Here is a 21,249-nt window from a genome sequence, read left to right on the forward strand (position 1 = left end):
GACAACGCAGAGCATAAACCTGGTAGCTGCTGATATTTACTGATATCAGTAAATATCCTGAGCTGCACCTCAGAGGTATGGTCTTACTGTGCCTGGGATGATGTCCAGAAATTTGTCCTTTACACACTTCCTGGGTGATGCTGAGGTATAGCCTCGGTTTAAAGCCCTTTGAACTATGGGAAAATAAAGGCAAACCCCAAACAGATAAGGAAATGCAAGATCTCAGTGAGCTGTCCCGGGACCAGATCTTGGATCCCACGAGTGGGAACCAGCAGAGCCCACTGGGTTCCAGACCCTCTGCCAGCTCACCCAGACGGGATCTAAGGATTTCCCTTAAGCTTTCCTCAGCAGTTATCTGGGTGGTGGATTAAGTAACCATCAGCCATTCGTGTGTAACTCAAACTCGCATTATCGGGTCAGTTAACAGATTGACTAATTTATACCTTGTTTCATTTCATGAGGAACTGAAGCAAGAACAGAAACGTGTACAGTGGAATGACGGAATATCCACTGAATCCACAATCGTGGTCAAGGAACGTGAAGTGAGAATGAGGGGCAAAGAAAAGAGATGTATGTGACTGTCACAGGACCTTCCATGATTGATTTAAGAGCCTGAGATGTTTCTCTGAGCCATATGGTGATCAGAGCAACACAGGAAACATTTTCAGCCACATTCTTTGTTCTGTGGAGAAGGAGGAGATTTAGAAGCAAAATAAAACGTAACTGCTTTCCTAAATGTTACGAAACAGATCTTTTACTGAGTTCTAAAGCAAGTGAAGAAAAATTTTAAGTGAAGTGTGTCTATATTCGATTTTGAGTTTCTATGTATGTCTTCCTTCATCACGTGTGTGTATTTATTTTATTCGAGCTTTATGGGGATATAAGTCACACACCATACAAGTCACTCTTTAGGATGTACAATTTGGTAGCATTCAGTAGATTTACGGGTATGTGCAACCATCACTCTAATCAATTTAAAACATCTTCACCCCAAAAAGCAACCCTGTGCCTTAGCAGCCGCCTGCCCTCTCACCCACCCTGATGCTGGGAATCAACAATCTGTTTTCTGTTTCGAGATCTGCCTGTTCTGGACACTTCGTAGGAATGAAATCGTACATTGGTGGTCCTTTGTGACTGGCTTCTTTCCCATGGCATAAGGTTTTGAAGGTCCTTCCCTGGTGCAGCACATTTCTGGGCTTAATTGGTTATAATTGCTGAAAACATTTCCATCGTGCGGTGCAGCCCCCATGTTTGTCCATTCGTCCGTCGGGCGGCATTGAGGTCATCTCCACTACTTGGTGACTATGAATGATGTCGCTGTGAGCATTCTTACACAGGCTTTTGCCAGGATGTGTTTTCATTTTTCTTGGATGTGCATCTCGGAGTGGACTCACTGGGGCATTTGGTGACTGTGTTCAGCCTTTTGAGGACCCTCCCACCTGTTCTCCCTTCCCCAGCAGCGTGCAAGGTTCCAGTTTCTCTGCATCTTCATCAAGCTTTGAAACTGTGTCCTTTTCCTTCTGTCCACCCCAGGGGGCTTGAGTGGTACCGCACTGTGGTTTTGATTTCATTTCCCTACTGGGGAATGATGCTGAATGCCTTTCTGTGTGCTCTTTCGCCGTTAGCACATCTTCTTTGGAGAAATATTCAGCTCCTATGCCCATTTTTATTTGGATTATTTGTCTTGTTATAATGGAGTTGTCAGATTTATATATTCTAGATTCAAGTTCCTTCTCAAATACGTGATTTACAAAAATGTTTCCCATTCTGTGGATGGCCTTTGCATTTTCTTGATGGCATCTTTTAAAGCATAAAAGTTTTTAATTTTAGGAAGTTTATTTTATCTATATTTTTTCCTGTGCTTTGGTGACATGTTTAAGAAACCGTTGCCTGGTTCACAGTCACAAAGAAATGCATCTATGTTTTCTTCAAATAGCTTTATAATTTGAGTCCTTTTCTGTCTTTAAGCCACTTTGAGTTCATTTTTGCAGATTTTGTAAGATGGGGGTTAAATTCATTGTTTGGTGTGTAGAAATTGGGTTATCCTAGCATTATTTGTAGGAGAGACTATTCTTTCCCCTCTGGGTGACCTTGTCTCCCTTATCAAAAGTATCACATGTGCAGGTGCATGTCTGGACTCCAGTTCAGTTCCATGGGTCCGTGTGTGCATCCTTGTGTGGGGCCCCACCCTTTTGATTACTATCGCTTTGTGACTCTTGGGATCCATAAGTGTGAGTCTTCCAACCTGGTTCTTCTCTCTCAAGATTGTTTTTGCTTCTCAGGACCCATTGCATTTCTATATGAATTTGAGGACTGGCTTTTGCACTTCTGCAAAAAAAGCCATCTGAGGTTTTGACAGGAATTTCAGGGAATCTGTAGGTCACTTGGGGTAGGACCTACCTCATCTTAACAATGTTAAGTCTGCCAATCTATGAACATAGGATATCTTTTCATTTATGTAAGTCTTGCTTAATTTCTTTCAGTAGCGATGTTTTCTAGTTTTCAGTGTACGAATCTTTCACGTCCTTTTTTTTTTTTTTTTTTTTTTTAAGAGACAAAGTCTCACTCTGACACTCAGGCTGGAGTGCAGTGATGCAAGCTCGGCTCACTGCAGCCTTGAACTCCCAGACTCAAGCAATCCTCCCACATTAGCCTCCCAAGTAACTGGGACTACATGTGCCTACCACTATGCCTGGCTAATTTTTGTATTTTTTTTTAAAGACAGGGTTTGCCATGTTGTCCAGGCTGGTCTCAAACTCCTGGGCTGAAGTGATTCCCCCATCTCAGCATCCCAAAGTGCTGGGATTACAGGTGTGTGTGACTGCGTCTGGCCCTCTTTTACCTCCTTGGTTAAGCGGTCCCAGGGATTTTATTCTTTTAAATGTTATTTTAAGTGGAATTGCTTTTCTAATTTGCTTTTTGGGTTTCTCATTGCTAATGTATAGAAATACGATTGATTTTTTATTTTGCTCTTGTAACCTGCTCCTTTGCTGAGCAGCAGTGAAAGTGGGCATCCTTGTCTTGTTCTCTTCTCACAGGGAGAGTTTTCAGCCCTTCACCATTGAGTATGATGTTAGCTGTGGGTTTCCCATAAATGCCCATTATCATGTTGGGGAAGTTCCCTCTAATCCTAGTTCTCTGAGTGTTTTTATCATGAAATAGTGTTGTACTTGTCAAATGCCTTTTCTGTATCAACTGTGTTGAGTGGGCGGCCTTTTCCCCTTTGTTCTATTAAAGTGATTTATTACATTGATTGATTTTCCTATGTTGAACCACCCTTGCATTGCTGGGATAAATTCTACGTAGTCACGGTATATAATTCTCCTCATATGCTGCTATATTTGATTTGCTAATATTTTTGAGGATTTTTTTTTTTTTTTGAGACAGAGTCTCGCTTTTGTCGCCAGGCTGGAGTGCAGTGGTGTAATCTTGGCTCATTGCAATCTCCGCCTTCCGGGTTCAAGCAATTCTCCTGCCTCAGCCTCCTGAGTAGCTGGGGCTACAGACGCGTACCACCATGCCCAGCTTATTTTTGTATTTTTAGTAGAGATAGGGTTTCACCATGTTGGCCAGGATGGCCTCGATCTCTTGACCTTGTGATTCACCCATCTCAGCCTCTCGAAGTGCTGAGATTACAGCCATGAGCCACTGTACCTGGCCTATTTTTGAGGCTTTTTGCATCTCTATTTATAAGGGATATTTATCTGTAGTTTTCTTTTCTTGTCTTTATCTGGCTTTGCTAGCAGGTTAATTCTAGCCCTGACAGAATTAGCATAGAATGGGCTTGGAAGCATTCCTGCCTATTTTCGTCCTGGGAGATTCTGAGAGGGATTGGTGTTAATTCTTTTTAAAATATTGATAGAATTCACCTGTGACACTATCTGGTCCTGGACTTTTCTTTATCAGGAGTTTTTCAATTATTGATTCAATCTCTGCTTGCTGTTGGTCTGTTGGGATTTTCTGTTTCTTTTCGAAGTAATTTGTGTTTTTTTAATGAATTTATTCATTTCATCTAGGTTATCTAATTTTTTTATCATGTAATTTTTGTAATATTCTCTTATAATTCTTTTTATTTTTTAAAAGTCAGTAGCAAGCCCTCACTTTTATTTCTGATTTTAATAATTTGAGTTTTCTCACATTTTGAGTTTTAGTCTAGGTAAAGATCTGTTAGTTTTGTTGACAATTTTTAAAAACAAAATTTTGGTTTCATTGATTCTCTGTTGTTTCTTTTCTTTATTTTATTTATCTCTGTGCTGATCTTCATTCTTTCTTTCCTTCTGCTAGCTTTGGCTATAGTTTTCCTTTTCTGTTTATGTGAATTTTAAGATCAGCTTTTGAATTTCTAAGCAGTAACCAACTGGGATTTGATAGGGATTGTGTAGAATCTGTAGATTAATTTTGGGATTCTTTCTGTCTTAACCATGTCTTAACCATTGGATTAAGCCTTCCAATCCATGAATATGGGATGTCTTTCCATTTATCTAGATTGTCACAATTTCTGTCAACAATGTTTAACAGCTGTCAGCATTCAAATCTTATACTTTTTGTTAAAATTTTAAGGAACTTTTTAAAAAATGGAGCTTCGGATAAGCTCCTTTTGCCATATGGTGGACTATGCTTTTCATACCATCATACAGTAAGTACAGGAATAGGTTCAATCTCTGTGTCTTACTAGGATCCTTGGCCTGTGTTTGCACTTGTGTTTGACTGATGTTTTGACCAATGGCAGGGTGGGCTCCAGGGCCTGGGGGACTTTAAGAGAAGCAGGATGAGCAAGTGTCACTTGGGGGACAGAAGAAGGGATGGCAGAGCAGACGGAAAGACCAGGATGGCCGAGAGAGTCAGCGTGATTCCAGCACCACTCGGGCTGTCTCACTGTTTTCAACAACTCCAATTACGGTTTCTGAGGAAATGTTGCTTATGTTTAACTAGTTTGGGAAAAATACAGCATGGTAGAGTATATCAGTTTTTATTTAGTAACTCGCTCCATGGTCCACTTTATAAAGCTTTTGTTGTGCTGTTTTGTCTTGGTTTGTTTGATTTTTGCTTTAAGTTCAGCGGGCTTCCACTTCCAGCGGGCTTCCACTTCCAGCGGGGCTTCCACTTCCAGCGGGCTTCCACTTCCAGCGGGGCTTCCACTTCCAGCGGGGCAATTCTTTTTAGGGTGGAGGAGGACAGGAGAGACACATGCTGAGGGTCTCCCCCTCCCTTTCCTAAGCAGAAGAAAATGCAGGCAGATAAGTCTGGGTCAAATGAGCTTCAGGCAGGGAGGAGGAACTGGCATTCCTGGTAGGAAGGGCCCCTTATTGTCTATAGTCAGGGGAGGGCTGGGGAGGACCCCTGTGCACAGCCTCTTCCTCTCTGCTCTCACACTGGTGGCTGCCCTGGGTAAGCTGCATGCTTTCCTCAAAGTCCTGGGCTGGGATTGTCACCGAGGTGTGCAGGCAGCTGGCTGGCTCAGGTCAGCCCAGTGTGGAACTACTCGCTGGGTTTGGACAAGAAAGTAGGAAAGTAGGGCTGCAAACACTGCCTTCCCATCCATCAACAGCTGAGTGTAAGATGTGGGAATGCTGCCCATCCACCCTCAGTTTCCTCAGCCTGCAACAGGGTAAGCGCTGCTCTGTGAAGGTGGTCGGAGGGTCGGAGGGGACCTCCTGGGAAGAGTCCCACAAGCACGGCGTGCACCCTGTAAACGCTGCTCCATGAAGGGTTGGAGGGTCGGAGGGGACCTCCCAGGAAGAGTCCCACAAGCACGGCGTGCACCCTGTAAACATTCGCTGCATTCTTCACGTTTTTATTATTACACTTACAATATGCTGTTTAGATTGGGTAGGCCGGCCGCCCTGTAAGTGCTACAGTAAGACGTGCATTTACATTCTATTCTGAATTTGGGGAGATGGTTGTACATTCATGAATAATGACTATAAATGCTGTTTTCTCTCAATGACAAAAATGGTGTCGTGAAGCGCTGGAAATTAGGAAACTAAGATGCTTTCCGCGTTTTGTGTTTGCGACCTCATTTTCACAAAAAGAAATTACCAGCCCCTAAGTATTTATTACACATTGTGCACACCTAAAAAACCTAGGGACCTAGCACAGTGTTCGTTACACGTTCTAGTGTTGCCATTGTTTACAGCACGCTGCCATTGTCATTATTGTGATAATATTTTAAACTACATGTTTCCATGCATCCATCAGGAAATCCAGTCCTGTATAGTGAAAATGAGAATGTGGTATCAACATGTGGCATAATCACATTTAATTCATTTCGGTTAAATTTTATATTTTATGCCGTTCTTTTATGAAGCCACATTTATAACATAGCTTCTAGGCTAAACATTAGGCAGAAGTAGGATACATGAGTGGGGCAGTAATGGACTCGCTTTTTAATATGAAGGAAGATTAGAATTGTATTAAATTACACGTTAATGGAAAAACAAAGCAAAAGATAATAGGATGACAACTTTATGCCGCTGTAAAGTCTGGATTACAACATACAGTTTTGCTATTTAGCAGTTGAATATTGAATTTCATTTGAAAACTTGCTTTTAATTATATTAAAATAATATCTAAATATTCACCCAATATATTAAAGTGCTCTCGTTATAATTTGACTATTTGAGAAAAGAAGATGCCGCCGGCCGTTACAGTGTAGGTACTCCTGTGAGACAGCGTAGGCACCTGAAATATAACACAGTGAGGCTCACCTTGAAGTTAAAGGATCTGTTTATCCTTCAACTGGAGACTGTTTACTGTGAGAAGATGCAGGAGCAATCCCTTTGCTGGCCTCAGTGGGAGAAACAGCCCCATACCTTGCTGTCAGTCTCTCGGGATCCCTCGGGAAATCTTTACGTTCCCTTCTGCATTCACACCTGGGTGTAAGAAGCTGGTCCCTGACTTCCCAGGGACCCATGAAATCGTATCCCTTCCTTATTCCATGTTTCCATGGCCATGCTGGCCCGAACGGCTGGCAGCCCTGGATCCTGAAATTCGGGACATTTTGAGGCCATACCTAGGACTTGCCACTTGGTAAACATTCTCAGCAGGGGATTTTTTTGTTGTTGTTTGTTTGTTTGTTTTTGCCTTGGTTACCTGGAGGGTTGGGGTTGGACACGATGGGAAAACTCTCACTCCCCATCACTCCACTTACTTTCCCTGGCGTCCATGTTGCTCATGGAGTCAGAGTGGGCAGCTCTCCAAGCGCAGGGCGTGATGGACTCACCTTAAGATTGCAGGCCGGGGTGCATCTCAGGCTGCTGAGGGTGGCGGCAAGAGAGGAGCAAGTGGGAGAGACGCTTATGGTGACGGGGGAGCTGGCAGGCAGGAATTCGTTCTGGGATCCAAGGCATGGAGGTGGCCCAGGAGAGGCAAGTATTGGACAAACGTGTGGGGGATAGTTCCCTTCCTGAGGAGATGGCCACGCTCAGCCCTCGAGGAGGCCACTTCTTGCTCCTGTCTGGGTCTTTGGCCTCGAGGACGGTACACAGCAAGGCCGAGTGGTGTGGAGCCGGGTCTTGGAGTGAATGCAGGGATGCATTCCAGGCCTGGGAGCGAAGGCGGCAGAACCCAGCCAGCGACATCTACAAATGACGGCAGCCGGGTGTGCTTAAGGCCCAGCAGACTCACAGGGACGTGCGGACCGTGGGGCAGAGGGAGGCTGGGCAGCTCCTCTGGTCATCACAGAGCTTGGACGTCTGGTCTGGGCCTGGCACTGCTCCGGGATGACCCGTGGCTGTCACAAGGCAGGCAGCTGTGCCCACAGGGAGCTCGCTGTCCTAAATGTGGCCCTAGGTGACAGCCTGAGAAGAGCAGGGCTCCCCTAAAAGTTGGTGGATGGGCTGGGGTGCATTTGAGGGGGTCAGCCCCACAGCTGTGTCTGGGTGGAGGCAGGGGGAGAGGGAGACAGAGGAGGAGGCCATTGTGATGGTCCTGGTGACAAGGAGGAGGGTCTGGGGCAGAACGGGCCTGGGATGGAGGAGGCAGATGTGGGGTTGAGGGGGGCCTGCCAGAACGAGGAAGGTGTGAGTGCAGAGACCAAGGGGAGCAACAGGGGGTGGAGCTGGCAGATCCTCCTTCTCTGCTGGTCACCCCAGCACCCAGCCACCTTCCCAGGGAGAGAGAAGAGAGCAAGCGACCTGCCCCTCGGTGGCTCAGTGGCCACAAGACAGGCTGTGCTGTGTTGTAGCCACAGCCTCGCTCCTCCAGGCATTCAGGGAAAGCCCATCGCAGGTCACAGAAGGGCACAGGAGGAGTCAGGCAGGAGGGGACGCAGCCTGGCCTCTGGGAGGAGTCAGTCGGGAGGGGACACAAGCCTGGCCTCTGGGAGGAGTCGGGCGGGAGGGGACGCAGCCTGGCCTCTGGGAGGAGTCGGGCGGGAGGGGACGCAGCCTGGCCTCTGGGTAAAGAGGCACAGCTGCCCCCATACAGATGGGGCCTCCAGAAAGCTCCTCCCATCCTCACTGGCCTGTAAGGGTGTGGACTGAACAAACGATTTCACGATTAATACGTGTGTATGTGATACATGAGCTTACTAGACAATATCACCCATCAAGTACCAGATGCTATTTTTAAAACTTCTTAAGCTGTACCACAACTGAAATCTAAGTGAAATACAACTATGCTTTTCCCCCAAATTGTTAATTTCGTTTAATACCACAAAATCCAGCTGTCAAGAGACCTGTTCAATCTACTAGATGCTAAATCTTGGTCATTAACCATTTGGGAACATCAGTGTTTCCTCTCCACTCCTCACACTTTGCGATATAAAAACAACTGCCTGGCCGGGTGCCATGGCTCACACCTGTAATCCTAGCACTTTGGGAGGCTGAGGCCGGTGGATCACCTGAGGTCAGGACTTTGAAACTAGCCTGACCAACATGGCGAAACCTCGTCTCTACTAAAAATACAAAATTATCTGGGTGTGGTGGCGCATGCCTGTAGTCCCAACTACTCAGGAGGCTGAGGCAGGAGAATCGCTTGAACCCGGTAGGCAGAGGTTTCAGTGAGCCGAGATCGTGCATTGCATTCCAGCCTGGGCGACGGGGTCAGACTCCGTCTCAAAAAACAAAAAGAAAATTAGCCGGGCTTGGTGGCGGGCGCCTGTAGTTCCAGTTACTTGGGAGGCTGAGGCAGGAGAATTGCTCGAACCCGGGAGGCAGAGCTTGCAGTGAGCCGTGATCGCGCCATTGCACTCCAGCCTGGGCGACAGAGCGAGACTCTGTCTCAGAAAAGAAAAAACCCCACAAACCTGCCCTCTCGCGTGCCCAAGCCAGACATGGACACTGATGACTGAAGAAACAGTCCGCGGTGGGGGTCACATATTCCCCTTCCCCGCACCTGAGGGTTTCCGCCGCGCTTCCGGGTGTTGAATGCCGTTTCTGTTTCCCCGCAGACCCGCAGTACTCATGGTCGCCCACGCAGCACTTCAATGAGGAGCGCTACTCGCCCGCGCCCAGGAGCATGAAGGGCCTTTCCGGAAGTCGGACCCAGCCGCCGCTGTGTTCCGGGCACACGTGCGGTCTGGCGCCCCCCGAGGACTGCGAGCACCTGCACCACGGGCCCGACGCGCGGCCGCCCTACCTGCTGAGCCCCGCCGACAGCTGCCCCGGGGGGCGCCACCGCTGCTCGCCGCGCAGCTCGGTGCACTCGGAGTGCGTGATGATGCCGGTGGTGCTGGGCGACCACGTGTCCAGCAGCACCTTCCCGCGGATGCACTACAGCTCGCACTACGACACGCGCGACGACTGCGCCGTGGCCCACGCGGGCGCCAAGATCAACCGCATCCCGGCCAACCTGCTGGACCAGTTCGAGAAGCAGCTGCCGCTGCACCGGGACGGCTTCCACACGCTGCAGTACCAGAGGACGTCCGCGGCCGCCGAGCAGCGCAGCGAGAGCCCCGGGCGGATCCGCCACCTGGTACACTCCGTACAGAAGCTCTTCACCAAGTCGCACTCGCTGGAGGGCTCCTCCAAGAGCAACGCCAATGGCACCAAGGCGGACGGCCGGGCGGACGACCACCACCACGCCCACCACGCCAAGCACAGCAAGAGGAGCAAGAGCAAGGAGCGCAAGCCGGAGGGCAAGCCCCGGCCCGGCATGAGCAGCTGGTGGAGCTCGGACGACAACCTGGACAGCGACAGCACCTACCGGACGCCCAGCGTGCTCAACCGGCACCACCTGGGTCCCATGGCCCACTGCTACCCCGACGCGCTGCAGAGCCCCTTCGGGGACCTGTCCCTCAAGACCTCCAAGAGCAACAATGACGTCAAGTGCTCGGCCTGCGAGGGATTGGCGCTGACGCCCGACGCCAAGTACCTGAAGCGCAGCTCCTGGTCTACGCTGACAGTCAGCCAGGCCAAGGAGGCCTACCGCAAGAGCTCGCTGAACCTGGACAAGCCACTGCTGCACCAGGACGCCAAGCCCGCCCTGAGGCCGTGCCACTACCTCCAGGTAAGCAGGCGCACGGCCCTGTGGAGGCCGTCTCGGCACAGCAGGTGGTATTGTCGTTATTCCATTTTTAATTGACAGATAACAACTGCATACACATTTAGGGTGTGCAACAGGATGTTCTGAGATACGGATATGTTCTGGGACAGCTCCACTGAGCTGTTAACACACGCATTACCTTACATATGTAATTTTTTTGGTGGAACACTTAAAATCCACTCTGGATGATTTGCAAGTATTCAATACATGGTTGTTAACTGCAGCTACCGTGCTGGCCAACAGGTCTCTTGAGCTGACCCCTCCTCACTGAAATGTTGTCCTTTGACCAACAGCTCCCAATTCTTCCCCATCCCCAGTCCCTCTGGTAACCACGGTTCCACTCTCTGCTTCTATGAGTTCAGCTGTTTCAGATGCCACCCATGAGAACAACTGTGTGGCCTCTGTCTGTGTGCGCCAGGCTCATCCTGCTTTGCAGTTTCTTCCAGCTCACCCGTGTTGTGGAGAATGGCAGATCTCCTTCTTTCAAAGGCCGAATAGTGTCCCCTGTGTATGTACCGCATCTTCTTTATCCATCATTTGCCAGTAGACTCGAGGGTTGACGGCGCACTATGGCTTTGTGCGCGGGGCTGCAGGGATGGCAAGACGTTATCTATGGGCAGCTCTCATGCCTGAGTCTGGCCTGCTCTGGGAGGGCCTCTGAAGATCCCGACTCCTCCTTGGAACCATCCCTCTAAACACAGTGGGCCATTTCTTTAAGGCCTCTAAGGCTGGAGGGTTTAACAACCACAGCAAACACAGACTGGCCCATGTGGATGTTTTCCAAGTGAGAGCTGATGGACCAGCCTAATGGAAATGGGCCTGCGACATTCGTGAGTTCACTCCCTGCACCTGGCCACAGCCTCTCTAAGCACCCCCCACCACAAAAAGCCTGATTATGGAAAAGGCCTCTGTGTCTCTGGGATGTGGATTAAATGAATTTACCAAAGCAAAGACAAAGAAGGTAGATCCCTAGAGCTGGCATATTGCAGAATTCCCTGTTTTATGTGATTTCACTCTCTGTCTCTGAATTGTGCCATGCCTGAGTTTAGTGGAGAAGCCCTCTGGGAGGCACACGCTACTTCTGAGGATGCTGCTCAGTGACTTCCATCAGTCGATAGCACTGTTAAAAAAATATAACATGTGCGTCCCAACTCACAAATCACTCTTGCTTGCCTAGAGCAGTGGCTGTGGGCCACGCATTGGGTTAGAGACGTCTTCATGGAGTAATGGGCCATTGCTGGCTGAGCCAACAGGCAGTCAACTAATGGGACGGGGGGACCAGCAGCCGTGATTCTTTCTGGGAGTCGTGGTGGCAAATCCTTCCAGCGGCACCATCACCATCAGGTCCAGCATCCACATCTCAACAGCTCTGTTTCGAAAGGAAATGCTAACCAAATTGCCTTTGCAGGTAGATTTATTCAGAGACAAATTGGTAGTTGCATAAAACATTATTTTATAGCAATGGAAGAGGCGTAAATTTTGTTTGCCGTTGGCAAACCCTAATCATATCCAAATGTAAAAGTTGTGTCTGCTTGTTTAGAGAAGCCTGGTATAAAGAATCGGGGTTAACTCTGATCTGTCTCCTCATTGTCACAGACACACAGCTCTCTTGTTTTTGTCTGTGCCTGGGGTGGATAGTCAGTGTTCCCTGAGTGAGCACTTCAGGACACTGTCAGAGCCTCCAGGTTTTGCCCCAGGGTCACCTGCCTCCAACGCCTGCCACTCTCCCCCAGCCCCTCCAGCCGTGCCTTCTCCACAGGTCCTGTGCCCCTTGGACCTGCCTTCTCCCAGGAGCTTCTCCCACCCACTTCCTCCCAGGAACACGCTTCTCTCTGCCTCCAACAGCTATTCCATGGTCTAGGTGCGGGGAATACCAATCATCCACAAAGGTGAAGTGAGACAGAATGAACCCGCACGCCGTCAGCCCCTTTCAAAAACCATCCCTCCGAAAGTGACCTCATTCCATCTGCACTCACGCCTTCCCAGCCAGGCTACACTGCAACAAATCCCACACGACAGACAGATACAATTGTAAGTATGCCTGCGTTGATCTCCAAAAGATCCACACGGAACGATGAGGACGCTTTCTTTTGAAACATAACCACCTGCATTATACCAGCCTGGTCAGTGGTCACATTCCCCTGAGGGCTCACTGTCTCTTGTTGGCTTTTATTTGAATCAGGATCCAGAGAAGGGGCCCGTCTGGCAGCTGCTGATGAGCCTCTTCATCTCGTTCAGCCCGAGGTTTCTCCTCTCTTTCCTCTCTTCCTCACCCTTGATTTTTTTTGTTTGGAACCAGCTGGTTGGTCTGATTGTGTCTGTCAGTCTGAGTTCCGTGCCATGGGGTCATTCCAGACACTCTGGTCCTGTTGTTCTGCAGCCGGCCACCCACTCCTGGACTTCCCTGCCCCGAGGCCACCGGCCTCCCTCTTGCGTCCACTCAGATGACACATCCTCAGAAACTGAATCCAGAGTGTTATCATGCCGACGTTGGGAAGCACTGCCCGGAGGATGGGAGGACGTCTGCAGGCAGCAGCTACAGCTTTCATGGCGCTCGTTCACAAGGGCACTTTCTTGCAGTAGCAAGCTCCCCCCATCCCCACATCCATCTCCCAGTGAAACCACCTCTTTGGGGGATGCAGCTCAGTGACTTCTCCCCCTCCTCACTGAAGGGCACTTTCTTGCAGTAGCAAGCTCCCCCCCATCCCACATCCACCTCCCAGTGAAACCACCTCTTTGGGAGATGGAGCTCAGTGACTTCTCTCCCTTCCTCACTGTCCCCCAGTGGTCACCGCTGGACCCCTCATGGAAAGATCTATGAAGCTGAATATCAGGAGCTGTGTGCAACCTCCTCGGGCTGTTTCTGTCCTGGGACTCAGCTGGATTGATGTCAGGCATTTTCAAAGATGCCTGTGCAGGGCTGTCCCTTCCTGTCAATTGCATTAAACTTTCTGGTAGAAACTACAGGTTTCTGGGTCCTCACAAACCCAGATTTTATTTCACAGCCAGGAAACAGGGAAACTAAAGGAATTTGTCTGTGGGTCCTAGTGTACGGATAAGATTTAAAAGAATAAGAAGAGAGGAAATAAATGTTTATAAATCATCTTCCTTTTTTCACTAGGAACACTTGCAGCTGAACGACAGGATCACTTTTCATTTTCACCTTTGGTTTGTACAGAGTATGTGGTTCACATTAGAGGAAGATTTTTTTCTTGTTTTTAAGTAGGTCAAAACGGAGACTAAGTGGAATTGAAAGGCAATTCTGGCCTCACGTTATTCTTTCACAAAGCTCTTGTTTTCATCTTTTCTGCATCAGCAGACTAAGCATCTAAGGTCAGACTTCTCATGAGCATTGTAGGAATGCAGAAGGGATTCACTGAGGCTTAGCTCAGGATGCCAAAGGCTCTCTATGCCACAGTCCACAGAAACTCCCAGGGACGTGCAGGGAGGGAGAGACACCGCCTCCCCAGGAAGGCTCCCGGCGGCATCAGATGGAGGGACAGCGGGGCCCCTGCTGCCTCCCACAGAAGACCCAGCGGCCCCTCCAGCCCTTGGCCTCTGTCCCCGCCTCCTTCCCTCCTGTCCTCAGGCCTCCTCTCTGTGGCCTCCCAGTGTCCCACCCCATCCTGCACTCCTGGTTTTCTCTTCTAGTGTCCTCCCCACCTGGCGTCGCCCGGCTGCAACCCTGGCCCTCCTGGGGAAGAGGTTCGGACCCTACACTTTATTTGACATGAAGAGGTTCGGACCCCCAGTTTTGTTTGGCGTGTTCATGGGCAGCAACCCCGTTTTGTTTGGCGTGTTCACGGGCAGCAACCCCGTTTTGTTTGGCGTGTTCACGGGCAGCCCCGTTAGAGTGGGTTTTACCTGTCAGGCTTTTTACATGTTCATGTGTTGGAAGCAAACGGCAGAAAAGAACACAGAGGGGAGGGGGTGGAATGAAAACGCGGAGCCCTGAGCATTCCCCGCCCGCATATAAAGTGTTTCAGAACCTCTCCCTGCTCCCGCCCTCTGCAGCGGGTCCCATCACCGAGTACTGACCTTTCCTTGCAGCCATTCTCTGAAGGACGTGTCGCGGGTCCCATCACCAAGCTCTGACCTTTCCTTGCAGCCATTCTCTGAAGGACGTGTCCGTTTTGTAGGCTGTGCAGATCCCTGGCTGTCAGGCTCCGCTACTACATTTGTGAAGTTTCCAGTTAGGCACAAAAATACGTCTTAAAAGTCCCATCTCCCAGGTCAACAGGTCATCCTTGTGGTGTAGTTTAGAAAAATCATCCGTCTTTTACAAAATGGAACCAGGCTCCCCTGTTTCTTGTCTCTACAATAAGCATTTAAAAGGCTTGTCACAGGGCCAGGCACAGTGGCTCATGCCTGTCATCCTAGCACTTGGGACTCCACGGTCTTGGGTGCCAGCCACCAGGACCCTGCGGAATGAATGTGCCTTTAGATGCCCCCCGGGTGTGAATGCCCATCATGGCACCCGAGCTGACTCTCGCACCACCCAGGCTGGTAGCATGAAGGCAGGACAGCCACTCCTTGCCTCGGTGCGGAGACCCCTGAGTTCACATAGCACCCGAGTTCTCTCAGAATCGGCCGAGACCTGTCCCCGCTGCTCACCCCTGCCCTCTGCACCATCCTGTATCCTCGCCCCTCAGTCACCAACTCCACACCCATGGCCATCGGCATGTCCATCTCACCAGGGGCTCTTTCCGGGACCCTGAGGGAGGTCAGGCAGGCACAGTCATAACCATTTATTTCCATGGAAAGCCCCTATTGCGAGCCCCCTGGCTGCACTTTGGGAGGCCAAGGCAGGTGGATCACCTGAGGTCAAGAGGTCAAGAGTTGGTGACTGAGGGGCGAGGATACAGGATGGTGCAGAGGGCAGGGGTGAGCAGCGGGGACAGGTCTCGGCCGATTCTGAGAGAACTCGGGTGCTGTGTGAACTCAGGGGTCTCCGCACCGAGGCAAGGAGTGGCTGTCCTGCCTTCATGCTACCAGCCTGGGTGGTGCGAGAGTCAGCTCGGGTGCCATGATGGGCATTCACACCCGGGGGGCATCTAAAGGCACATTCATTCCGCAGGGTCCTGGTGGCTGGCACCCAAGACCGTGGAGTCCCAAGGCCGGCTCCTGCTGAGCCTCTCCTGGGTGCGCAGACACCGTCCTCTCCCCGTGTCCCCACAGGGTTGCCCCCTCTCTGCCTGTCTGTGACCTCATCTCCCCTTCTGAGGAGGACACCAGGCAGACAGGATCAGTGCTCACCCTGGTGACCTCATTTTACCTTCTTCACGTCTGTAAATGTCCCATCTCCAAATAATCACATTCTGAGGTCCCAAGGGTTAGGGTTCAACATAGGAATTTGGGGGAATACAATTCAGGCCATAACCTGTGTGTTCTCCCCAGGGAGGGGCGTGGGGAAGGCAGCTTTCTCCCGCTGAGAGGCTGAGGGCACGCCCTGGAGAGACTCAGCCATTGGCTGGTGCCTCCCGACAGCTTGGAGCGGGCACCTTGGTCCTGGAGGGGTGAGTGTGGCATCCACGCATCCTGGGGGCTCCCGTGTGGGTGGGGTCATGCCGGGCATGCAGCGCCTCTGTTGGTGGCCTCCTGGTGTCCATGAGCCCGTGGCTTCCATTCCAAGCATGAGGGCGAGAGGATCTGGACGGGGCCAAGGGGCCCAGTCACGTGTGCCCAGTCGCAGGCGGGTTAGATGGGGGTTTTGTAGACTCAGCAGTAGTGTGGCCCACAGGTTTGGAGATGGCCATAGGAAAGACAGTTCACAACTCACAGCCCCAGAAGAGGGTGAGGGCACACCCCAGGCCCAGGGGACTCACCTATGGGTCAGGAGGCAGAGGAGGAGGGAAGCGTGGGCAGGAGCCTTTGCCACGGTCTCCCAGAAGGAGGGAGACACATACACACATACACACACATACACACATAGGCACGCATGCACACCCATATGCCTGCACACATACACACATATACGCACATTACACATACACACATACACACACATACGCACATAGGCATGGATGCACACCCATATACCTGCACACATACACATATATGCACATTACACATACACACATACACACATAGGCATGGATGCACACCCATATACCTGCACACACACATACACATATACGTACTTTACACATACACACATACACACACACACACACACACACACACACGGCTTGAAGGAATGCAGAAGACACTTCCCTGCGGGAACGCACAGCAGCGGACGATAATGTTCTTCCTCGGTTCCAGGGCCTCAAAGAGAATATGATGATAGAATCCTGGCCCCTTTCACCTGGGCTTTGCAGCTTGGAAGAAAGAAAGGATATTCCAGTTTGTGCAGTGTTGAACTATCCCTAAAGCAAGTAACAGGAAACGTCAAAATGTATGCTGATGTCACCCTTATGAAAATGCCTTTTTGTTAGAAATTATGAACATCACCCATCACTAGGTGCAAGGAGGTAATTAGGGTAATTGACTGGCGTTAAATGCAGCAAGGACTGCAAATTGGATTTGCAGAGTCTGGTAGCTGTCATGAAAAGAAATTTATTCATTCCTTCACTGAGGGCCATAAAGCCATTTGGGTTTCAGAGCGTGCACTTGGCCACCCTGGGCTGAGGGCTGCAGGGTTCGAATGCTGTAACATAACGGAGAGAGATTTGTTTGCTGAGGCAGGCTGGCATTTTAGTATTGCTCTTCTGTTCTTTTGATAGTCTCCAGACATATGTTTTGGAATGGGGATTTGGTACTTGAATTCATGCTTTGAAATTGACTCTGGTTGACATTCTTTCTGTATTGAAATTTCTTCTGTCAAAGACTGCGAAATTGGCTTCTTAAATCAGAAACAGAAACATACAAGCTGGTCTCATTTGTTAGTTAATTTGCAGGCTGCTGAAGAAAAAAATCTTTACTTTGTTTTTTATGGAAACACGTTTTTAATTCACAAAAAAAATCCCATAAACCTGCCAAAGTGAATCTCTTCTTTGATGGCAGATGAGCTGCTCTTCCATCTGCCGCCAGCCAGCCTCAGCCTCCCTTCCCAAGCTCAGCTTTTCACACGTTCCCTGGAGAGTGGCAGCACGAGCTCCCCCGTGCCCAGGAACTGGATGGCCGGGCCTCCCTCTGCCCCATCACCTCTGCCTGCACCTTCTGCTGGTCCAGCTCAGACAAAAGGAAACCTAGACCTCACCCCAGGACTTTCCCTGATCCTGGCTCTTCCTGTCGGCCGACAGTGACCTTCAACACGTGTCCCCTCCACACTGGCTTCTCCGCCCTGATGATGCTATCACTCATTTCATGTCCATCTCCTGTACTGAATTGTAAAGTCATTGAGAACTGTGGCTTTTCTTAAATTAAAAATAAGGGTGTTTATTACAAAAGTCATATAGGGTTCATGTAGACAATTTAAAAATATAAAGAAAAGTCATTGAAAAGCATGTAACCCTCATAGTGACGGTCCCTGTTTCACATCTTCTGGCCGTTTCTGCACATAACACAGTTACATCTTTAAAAGGCATAAAAACGTCAAGTGCTTTAAAAATTGCTTTTCCCCCTCATGAGCATCTTTTCATCGCTAAATACACATTCTGCAATAGTATTTTTGGTAGCTGGGTAGTATCCATCCTGTGGTTTTAATAAATATTGTAAGCCATCCCCTATGATGCAGTATTGTTGTCATTTCTCCTTTTTCCCTGATGAACAATTCCCCAGTCCCTGACCCTGGGCTGCATCATCTTGGGGAAACTTCATGGAAGGAAAGTTTCCCAGTCTAAGGACATGACCAGTCTGAAGGCCTCCAGTAATCTCCAGAAAGACTGAGCGCTTCCCTGCCCGCCACCTGGCCTGAAGACACGGAGATAAGAATTGTCAAGTCCCCAAAGTTGTGAATTCTTTATTCTTCCTTAGTCGTCTTTTTCCAGTGCTCAAACTTCCTCACTGTCAGGAAATGTAAACCAAAATTCACATGGTCAAAATTTGAACAAAACATGGGCAAATGTACGCCTATTTTCTTAATTGCTGATTTCTTGCTGAGAGAACCTGCTGTGGCTGAGGCCCCAGGCCTTTCTCTTACCTGACCTACAGCTCTGCAGCTCTGCGGTGTTAGCTGTGGGACTTTTACATTGACCAGGTCATTAATACCTGATATGGTTTGTGTCCCCGCCGAAATCTCGTTTTGAATGGCAGCTCCCATAATCCTCATGTGTCATGAGAGGGACTTGGTGGGAGGTGATTGAATCATGGGGGCGGGTCTTTCCTGTGCTGTTTTCATGATAGTGACTAAGGCTCATGAGATCTGATGGTTTTGTAAAAGGCAGTTCCCCTGCACGCACTCTCTTGCCTGCCACCATGTAAGACATGACTTTGCTCCTCATTTGCCTTCTGCCGTGACTGTGAGGTCTCCCCAGCCATGTGGAGCTGTGAGTCAGCTAAACCTCTTTCCTTTATAAATTGCCCAGTCTCGGGTATGTCTTTATTAGCAGGGTGAGAACAGACACATACAATACCTCCAATTCCCTTTCAGCGGGGTCTGTATTCCTCTTTGAACCTGTGCAGACCTGGGCACAAGGCACCAGGTCATCAAGGCTTTAGAAGAACCCGGCTGGAGAGGACCGCAGGTGCAGCCTGTCCAGCTCACGGTCACAGTTCAGGATCCTTGTCCTGAGCCTTTGGGCCTCTTGGAATCTGGGTGGAAGGAGAATCTGGAACTTTCCAGCCTGTCCAACCCTCTCCTCATCACAGCATCTGGATCTTCTAGTGTGCTTGGTGCTAGGGTGTCATTGCTTGCTGCCGTGTGTCTGGGCCACCTTGGGGGTGCTACAGCTATGATCCACCTGTACCATGACCCACAGGGGCCTGTGGGACTGTGTGTTGTTCGGATGTCTGCGCCTTGTTGCTGCGGGACTGTGTGGTGTTCGGGTGTCTGTGCCTTGTTGCTGCGGGACTGTGTGGTGTTCGGGTGTCTGCGCCATGTTGCTGCGGGACTGTGTGTTGTTCGGATGTCTGCACCTTGTTACTGCGGGACTGTGTGGTGTTCAGGTGTCTGCACCTTGTTGTTGCGGGACTGTGTGGTGTTCAGGACCCCTTGCCACACGGGGTCTATGGTAAGGGGAGCTCCTGCTCGTCCAGGCTGGAAGTCCAGGATATGTGAGTGACAGAAATGAACATGCCTTTCCCTCTTCCTTGGCTCCTGTCCTGGGCTGCAACGTGGAAGATGTCAGATCTGCCAGAGCGCTGGTGTGGCATTTAGGAATGAATACAGGGGACTTCAGCCAAAAGACCTGCCTTCACCACTAGCCACGCAGATCCCTGCTGGTAGCACTGTCGATCGGCTCACAGGCAATATGGACACTGGAAAGATAGCAGGTTCCTTTTACGATGATATAAAGAATATACCTCAGTATCTAAGTATTTTACAGCAAGGGAAAAAAATACCCTGTCTGAAGACTTTTTAAATATAGAAATTTTTTATTTTCTTTCTCTGTAAATGGCATGTGGGGAGATTCTCTTCTCCTCCAACATGAAGAACATACTACGTTAGTTCCTTGACTACAGACTGTGGGTGATGAGCTGGTTGCTGTGGAAAGCTTTGGAGTTCCCTACACTCAGTGACTGCATGCTGTGTTCTTTTGCCTTTGTAAATGTGAATTTGACCTATGGAGCTTGAACTTTATCCAGAGCCTCTGGGGAGCTGTTCAAAGCTAATGAACCATGGGGAAAAGCAACCAGGTCCTGAGCTGCACGGAGCAGCTCCCGCAACGCAAACCATTGTGTTCCAGTGCCATGACTTTTTGCTCATGGCCGCGTTGGGTTTCCAGTTTCACAGATGGTGGATGGAAACAGAATATTGGCCCGCACTGTCGTCTTCATGGTTTACCCTCCCCTCAGAGAGACACTTAACACAAACACACAGCAGGCAGCCTGTGGGGCTGTTTTGGGTGAGATATAAAATGCACGTGGGTTCAGTTCTTGAAGAGTGAGATACACAGCACTGGGGGGTTATATGTATGGGCTCTCAGCTCTGTGCAAGGCAGATATATAGCAGGTACATGGGCCCAGTTCTGTGTCAGGCAGATATATAACAGGCATAGGTGCTCACCTCTGTGCCAGGCAGATGTATAACATGCACAGTTGCTCAGTTTGGTACCATGCAGATATATAACATGCATGGGTGCTGAGTTCTATACCACACAGATATATAACATTCATGGTTGCTCAGCTCTGTACCAGGCAGACATATAACATGCATGGGTGCTCAGCTCTGTACCAGGCAGACATATAACATGCACAAGTGCTGAGTTCTGTACCACACAGATGTATAACATTCATGGTTGTTCAAGTCTGCATGCGGCAGACATATAACATGCACGGGTGCTCAGCTCTGTACTAGGCAACATATTACATGCACAGGTGCTGAGTTCTGTACCACACAGATATGTAACATTCATGGTTGCTCAGGTCTGCACCAGACAGACATATAACATGCACGGTTACTCAGCTCTGTACCAGGCAGACATATAACATGCACAGGTGGTCAGCTCTGTACCAGGCAGACATATAACATGCACAGGTGCTGAGTTCTATACCACACAGATATATAACATTCATGGTTGCTCAAGTCTGCACCAGGCAGACCTATAACACGCACGGGTGCTCAGCTCTGTACTAGGCAGACATATAACATGCACAGGTGCTGAGTTCTGTACCACACAGATATATAACATTCATGGTTGCTCAGGTCTGCACCAGGCAGACATA

General features: G+C 49.5%; 1 protein-coding gene across 3 annotated transcripts in view; it reads left to right on the forward strand.

Moving 5' to 3' along the window:
• DLGAP2 (DLG associated protein 2) overlaps nt 1-21,249 on the forward strand; it is an 858,034-nt gene that overhangs the window by 700,417 nt on the left and 136,368 nt on the right. For all 3 annotated transcript variants that reach the window (XM_063726493.1, XM_054561150.2, XM_054561151.2), the window contains one exon: nt 9,392-10,449. In XM_063726493.1, coding sequence (XP_063582563.1) covers nt 9,392-10,449 — 1,058 coding nt within the window. The remainder of the gene's footprint in view (nt 1-9,391; nt 10,450-21,249) is intronic.

Source organism: Pongo abelii, chromosome 7 (assembly GCF_028885655.2).
Source record: "Pongo abelii isolate AG06213 chromosome 7, NHGRI_mPonAbe1-v2.0_pri, whole genome shotgun sequence".
Classification (NCBI taxonomy): Eukaryota; Metazoa; Chordata; class Mammalia; order Primates; family Hominidae; genus Pongo; species Pongo abelii.